General features: G+C 32.7%; 2 protein-coding genes across 4 annotated transcripts; one reads left to right on the top strand and one right to left on the bottom strand.

Moving 5' to 3' along the window:
* The first annotated feature begins 185 nt into the window (after window positions 1-185).
* LOC109862890 (inhibitor of growth protein 1) lies at window positions 186-2,231 on the top strand. The gene is made up of 3 exons (XM_020443055.1): window positions 186-786; window positions 974-1,177; window positions 1,255-2,231. Exons 1-3 carry the CDS (start codon window positions 651-653, stop codon window positions 1,833-1,835), a joined length of 921 nt encoding a protein of 306 aa, XP_020298644.1. The 5' UTR covers window positions 186-650; the 3' UTR covers window positions 1,836-2,231.
* Window positions 2,232-3,716: 1,485 nt separating this feature from the next.
* LOC109862891 (ubiquitin-conjugating enzyme E2-17 kDa) lies at window positions 3,717-7,457 on the bottom strand. Of its 3 annotated transcripts, XR_002251247.1 has the most exons (5): window positions 7,334-7,457; window positions 6,502-6,582; window positions 6,114-6,318; window positions 5,031-5,324; window positions 4,437-4,525 (listed from the first exon to the last, which is right to left on the bottom strand). XR_002251247.1 is itself a non-coding variant. In XM_020443057.1 (4 exons), exons 1-4 carry the CDS (start codon window positions 7,375-7,377, stop codon window positions 4,370-4,372), a joined length of 486 nt encoding a protein of 161 aa, XP_020298646.1. In that variant the 5' UTR covers window positions 7,378-7,457; the 3' UTR covers window positions 3,717-4,369. The 3 variants fall into 3 exon arrangements, 2 of the variants coding, with proteins under 2 accessions (XP_020298646.1, XP_020298647.1); XM_020443057.1 differs by lacking the exon at window positions 5,031-5,324 and having other exon boundaries at window positions 3,717-4,525; XM_020443058.1 differs by lacking the exon at window positions 4,437-4,525 and having other exon boundaries at window positions 4,981-5,324.
* Between the last annotated feature and the right edge of the window lie 29 nt (window positions 7,458-7,486).

Raw genomic sequence — 7,486 nt, 5'->3', positions numbered from 1 at the left:
CCTTTATATTTACATTTTTTTAAAAATTTTTAAATGAAATAATCGGTTCCAGTGACAGTACCCCATATTACTTGTTTTAGATACTTTTGTGACGTTATAAACGCCGCGCATGCGCGTACAGCCTCTCCAATATCGGAACACTGACTAGCAATATAGAAGTATTATATATATAGGTAATACAAACTTACACTAGCGTAACAGAGTTTCTCTCCGGCTATACAAGCATACACGCGTTGCTGATCGGTTGGATCTGCGTAGTTACGCTGTGAATATTTTTGGACAATTTTCGGTGTGTTTTACACCATTTTCTTTATTATTATCTGTTAATTAAACAAATATACAACTCCGATTGAATTCCTTGGCGTCAGGAATCCAATCCACGGTTTTAATCCTATTATCAAAAAGACGTAGAATGGCGTATGGACTAGCTTTACAGGTCCACTGAGCCAAACGACCAAACCAAACTGTACACTGGCGTATAGATCAACCGCTAAGATTTACTGAGCCGCAATTGTGAAGATGTAATGTAAAAATTATGCAAAAAAATGTAACAATAGTTGCTACTGAATTGGAACGTTGGAGCTTTGTGGTGTATTATTGTTATATGAGGAACGAGTCGAGAAACAGAGAAACCAAAAAACTAACTGACAATGTTGAACCAGGCGGTAGTTGAAGCTTTGTATTCGGCAACGTATATCGAAAATTACTTGGATTGTGTAGAAAATCTGCCAAATGACTTACAGAGATACGTTTCCCGTCTACGGGAACTTGATGCTACTTGTCAAAGTAATTTGTGAATTTTATCCTCTCAACTTATTAAAGTAATTTATGAATTATATTCAACTTGTGCAATTTCAGGTTTTGTAGTTTCTAAATTTACAATTGTGAAAGTGAAATATTCTTAAAATATTTTTATTATAAATTCTTTTTTATCTGTGCTATACTGTTTATTGATTTCATGGTTGTCATTTAGCATATCTACGTGAAGTTGATCAGCATCAAGAAGCATTGAGAAATGATACAGATCCTATAATAAAAAGAAGAGCTTTGCTACGAGTACAACAGGCTTTGATTGCAGCACAAGAATTAGGTGATGAAAAATTGCAGATTGTACAACAAGTGCAAGATCTTATAGAAAATAAATCAAGGCAGTTGGACTTGGATTATCGAAATCTAGGTATATATTTTGCTGTTTAATTTTATTTTTTAAAATTAATTTTGACAAAATATTTATTTTCACTATTTGTCTTATAGACTTTGGAAAGGAACAAGAAAACTCTGAATCTGTTCGTGAATCTAATGCAAACAGTAATTCTACTAATACAAGCCATGCAAATAATATGGAACGTCAACCAAAACGTGCTAGAAGAACTAGGACTGAGACACTAATAGAATCGGCACACTCTATGGATATGATGGTTGGCATGACAGAAACTCGATCATCGACGTTATCTAATGCAAGCAACGGAAATCAGAAGAAAACAACAGCAGCTACTACTGGTAAAAAGAAGAAGCGAAAATCGCGACAGGGTAATCAACAGAATCAGCATCGTGAAGACACACCACCGCCACCGGAGGACGATCTTGCGATAGATCCTGATGAACCAACTTATTGTTTATGCGATCAGATATCATATGGCGAGATGATTCTTTGTGACAATGATTTGTGTCCCATAGAATGGTTTCATTTCTCATGCGTTTCTCTCACCACCAAGCCCAAAGGCAAGTGGTATTGTCCCAAGTGCCGTGGCGATCGACCTAATGTTATGAAGCCTAAGGCGCAATTTCTCAAAGAGCTCGAAAGATATAACAAAGAGAAAGAGGAAAAATCGTAGCAAGAGGATCGTGAAAGATTCATAAGTTTCCGAATATTTACGTGAAATTGGTAGAATACGGAGTTTTATTCTGAGCTTTGCGTCGAGTGCGTGTGCGCACTCTGTGTGTGTGTGTTAAAATATATTATATTTTACAAGCATTTTAAATTTAGTTTTTTCTATTAATTATTTTTCTTCAAACAACAATCTCTTATTTAATAATTATAAGGTCGAGCAATTGTTTAATTTTTGTATTTAAGTTGCAAGACGGATGAGAACACAATATTTATGATTTTACATGTGATAACACGATTATATTAGATAAGTTACGGATTTTGTGTTGGAATTATATATATACATTCTGGGTGTCCCAGAATTGGTGTAACATCTTTTGTAGACAGGTAGAAAGAGTAAAACTGAGTCAAAAAGTCCTATACCATTTTGTTAGATTCGCAATAGTTACCGAGATCTTAATTAACAAAGATCCGCGAATGAGCGTGTATCGGGCTGTCTTACGTGCGTAAGACAGCTCGGAGTGCTTCACGCGCTCATGGTATTACCTGTAGCAACGCATGGGAGAAGCTAATATAACAGCATATATTATAACATAGTAAATGGTAACCGCGGAAAGCGCGCCGGGCTGTCTTATGCATGCTTATTCGCGAATCTTTATTAATTAAGATTTCAGTAGCTATTGCGAATCTACCAAAATGATATAGGGCTTTTCGACTCAGTTTTACTCCTATCTGTCTACGAAAGATGTTACACCAATTCTGGAACACCCTGTATATACAGGGTGATCCAGAACAACCCGTTATCCTTGAAAATACATATTCTTGACTAAATTCTAAGACAACTTTTTATTTGGCAAAATTTTGTCTGAAGCTTACTTTTTGAGTTATTAATAAAAATAGTTGACTTACCACAAGTCGGATGCAAGAGGTAGGCAGGGACGGCGCAACTTACCGTCAGAGACGCGGGCGATTACGTGTGGTGCCTGACGCGATCAGCTGATCGCTACGCATTGTTTCTGTATCTTTTTCTGTCTCTATCTCTCTCTTTTTTTCTCTTACTTAATTTATTTACTCATTCGCAATTTGTATCATTTAATCCGTGCATCACATAAATCACTGTTAATCACGGGGAGTTGCGCTGCCCCTGCCTACCTTTTAAATCCGACTCATGGTACGTCAACTATTTTTATTAGTAACTCAAAAAGTAAGCGTCAGACAAAATTTTGCCAAATAAAAAATTGTCTTAGAATTTAGTCAAGAATATGTATTTTCAAAGATAACGGGTTGTTCTGAATCACCCTGTATATATACATGTAAAATATACATATATTGATCAATAAAATATGGTCCCTTAACAGCAATAATATATATGAAAAAATGCACAATTTACAAATATAATATAAAATGATGTAAATGTGCAATAAAATTAGCAAAGATAAGACTGCAAATAACTATAAAATGAGTAGATTATTATTTGCACTTCCAAAGTTTTATGCTAAAACGTATCTATATGAAATATATAGATTAAATAATAACGTTATCTCAGTTTTAGCTGGTATATTAGTTTAAATGTATCTTTTTTTTAAAAAAATAGCTGTGATTATATCAAAGCTTAATTGGTATATATATATTATTCTTGTTTTCTTACGATTGATAATATTTTCTTAACATCAGTTATAACAATTTTGATTGGTTGAATCGTTCTCAAAGTGATTACTGATAAATATAAACTTAGCAAATCGATTAATCATATTTGATTTTATTTAAAGTAATATCTTCCGAAGCGATTCGATCGAAAATTTACTGTGTGAACACAGTAACTTACATTAAATAATCGACCTTAAAACTTACAATAACACATTAAATAATTGACCTTAAAAATCAAAAATTCAACATCATTTCTTGCAAAATTTATTCAATATTATCCAATATAACATGTTCGTTTACAATCTAATACACAAGCGCGTATTTTCTTGATACATACCGAGTCGAAAACGAAATAATTACGCACTATTTCCCATTTATTATTTTTACATTGTGAAAGTGGATTTCAAAAAGCAATCGGCAAACTTTTATATCATATTTAGCAACTTTAGTTTTCTCAAGCTCTCGCACACGCAATTATACTTATAAAATAACATGTATTGTATATATGGCAAAACATTGCACGGAAAACATTACATTGTTTTATCTTTTGTACGTGTTTTGTAACAGAAAACACCCTAACGTCTACTTGTAAAATCAAAACAATACATTGTACTTATAATAAAAGATCACAAGTTAACAGTACGATTTAACGCCACTCCGATTCTCTAACTTTTATTACCTAAGTTTTTACTTTTTGCAACAAGTGTGATAACCATGCAGTTTTCTGGTATTGTATGACTGAATACGCAGAACACTCGTCGAATAAAGTATTGAAGAATATTACATGTAGAGTTTCGGTATAATGCGTTTTGATCGTATTTTTTCTTAAGACAAGGACAAATTTTATTATTAAAGAATTTGCATTAAATCGTCGCATAAAAACCGACATTAATGTCAGCGAGGATCTTCAGTGTGAGTCTCTTGAAAATTCAGCCAAGACTGTTCGACTACAGTAGCCACTCTCTTCTCATACTCCCGTTTGTTTTCTTGATATAATTGCGCCGCTAAAGAATTGGCTGGTGAATTAGGATTCGGTTCGTCCAAAAGCGACTGTAACATAAAGTTCACAAATGTCTTCAACAAATCATTCTATAGACGTGCATTTGTAATTCTTTTGAAAAACAAAGAAATCAGAGAAGTTTTAAAGTACAGATATAAGTAGGACTACCAGGTTATGGAAAGCGAACTATCAAATTATACAAATTATCAGTTAAAGTGAAATTATGCATTTATTATCACTATTATTATTGTTATTATTACCATTATTATTTATATATATGTATATATAATATATATGTGTGAATCTCTGTGATACTCCAAAATAGATAAGAAAAAATCCAAGTAACAGTTCTCTTCCGGAGGAATGCAGCACTCCTCTTACAGAAGAAAAAGGAAAAAATGAAGAAAACAAAAAGAAGTCAAGTTAATTATTACACTCTAACATTTAATATAGTATATAATTAATTTTCATGTATTATTTTAGATATATTTGAAATAAATAAATATGCAATTTCATAATAATTTATTATTCAACATTGTAAAAATTCGGTCTAACGTTGCACATTGTCATAGTAGTTCGAAAGAGTTTTCGGGCTGCGAAAACTTTCTCTCTTTTCTTTTTTCTTATTTAGCATTGGCTCCTTGATAAGGCTGCACATTCTTCTCTCTTGGTGACTGCTGATGATTGATGCTGCTAATACAGCATCACATTTAACCCCCGCGACTAATCCACAAAACTCTGCTCCACGCACGCCTTCACTCGTTTCTCGTACTCGCGTCGATTCTCTTTGTACAGTTGTGCTGCCATTGAGTTGGCAGGTGAATTCGGGTTCGGATCACTTAACAGCGACTGCAATCACATAAGTCGTACTTTATTATGATTACTTGAGAAGATAAAATCACGTTATTTTCTTTCAACAAGGTGCATTGTCATAAACTCTAAATGAATGTGAGAACACGAGAAAAATCTTAGAATCCACTTATTCCCATCTTTTCTCTTTACATATTACCAAAAGACAAGAAGATGCATGTTTACGAATAATTGAAAAGTAATTAGAATCACGTGTGTGATTTATGCAATCTATGCACAAATAACTTTTATTAAAAAACATGTGATTAGACTTTGCTGAATTGCAACCGCTGTTAAGACAAAACAAATAATCCCTTCAGGTATGTTTTTTGTATAACTAGTAATAGAAATGATAAACATTTTTGTTTTGAAACAATAAAACAATACAGCGAAGAGTACATATATTGTGAAACATAAGTAACAGAAATAACAAAATAAATATGTGAATGATGAAAATAAATTCATAAATGTTTTTGTTCTGATGTACTAATAATATAATATTTACTAATTGTTATGCAAAATGCATTACTGATTATTGTAACATTTTGTCAAACAAAAACTATAAAGTTTTTTATATATCTTATGACAAAATGTGTTACAAATTCAATTTCTCTATGAAATATAAAAAAATAAATCCTGTATTATTCACTTTTATATATACACACATATGTATGTAATAATAATTTGATTTGTACAGTTGACTCTTCAGCTGATATTAAAAACTGTTCAAAAAAAGAAACATTACGCTAATGTCAAGTATACTTTATAATAAAGACAAAACTAACATACTTGTATAGATGTTAAAATGGCTGAGACATCATAAGTTGGACTCCACCGATTTTGAAGTATATCAAGACAGATTCCACCATCTGCATATACATTCGGATGGAACATCTTGCTAACAAATCTCACTGTAGGTGGTTTATTTGGATATTCTTCAGTAAATTCTATTGTAAGTTTAAACGTGCCATCTTCAAAAGGAGTGTCATGTGGTCTGGAACAAAAACAGATTTCTACATAAAGTATGGTTGTACACATGGAATTTTTAACTATATATTTTTACTAAATAAAAGTTTTCAACTTGTTTTTAAATTAAATATATTTGTGACTTGTATATAAAATTATAAAAAAAAGAATATATAAATCTCTTGCTGCAAATTAAATAACACTAACTCACCCAAATATAACTGCATTCCATATCATTATATTATTATCTGTAGGAGCACCTGACACTCCAGTAGGTGGATCCTCCTGTAACCTTTTCAAAATTATCTATTTTTACAATTTTATATTTGCTCTACATATAACACACACATGCACAATTAATTCTGCCAAATAAATTTCTACATTCTACAAATAAATATTAAAAATAAGTATTATTTATATAGATCACATTCAGTGTCATATTGCATAAGTATTTTGTATTGCTAAATTTATATCATTATTTGTTTGTGATACTATCGCAAAATTTCTACTAATTTTGCACACGTGAGACACATGTGACCTGCAATTATCGGGATTTGAAGAAAAACAAAATTACTGCTCGTTCGGATTTTTTACTCCAATTTGTTTTCTGCAATTTTTGCGACATCGGAATCTCTAAAACATGTTATACTTAAAGTGTTTATGAGAATGTTTTATCTAATCTTATATCGAAAACTGAACGGGAATCATTATTCAAGTTCGCGGTCATGGTATCATCGTCAAAAATTCACACAAGACTCCTAGAAACAGCTGAAAAGCAGACCCCGCGTGGAGAAATGCTCGGACTTATATATATATATATATATATATATATATATATATATATCATAGGAGAAAATTACTTGCAAAGAACAAACTTTCTAACGAACACGACTGTTGTCAAAAAATATTGCGAGACGTCCGCGGCGCACTAGGTGCTGCTTTGCACTTTACACACATACAATGGCGTTGGCTCGATCATACAGAGCAAGAAATGGATAAACCGATGCATAGCAAGTTAAAATCTCATTATAACACCAAAATACCTCTTGAAATCTCTCATTAATCTTCTTCTTGCTGGGGTAGACATCCCTCACAAATTGGTTAAGTTTCTACTGACGACGGCGGCAGAGGCAGAGGCAGAGGCAGAGGCAGAGGCGACGGCGACGGCGACGGCGACGGCGACGACGGCGACGACG

The sequence above is a fragment of the Pseudomyrmex gracilis genome, unplaced genomic scaffold (assembly GCF_002006095.1).
Source record: "Pseudomyrmex gracilis isolate BER0280 unplaced genomic scaffold, ASM200609v1 scaffold_2575, whole genome shotgun sequence".
Classification (NCBI taxonomy): Eukaryota; Metazoa; Arthropoda; class Insecta; order Hymenoptera; family Formicidae; genus Pseudomyrmex; species Pseudomyrmex gracilis.
This window is presented reverse-complemented; position numbering and strand designations above follow the sequence as displayed.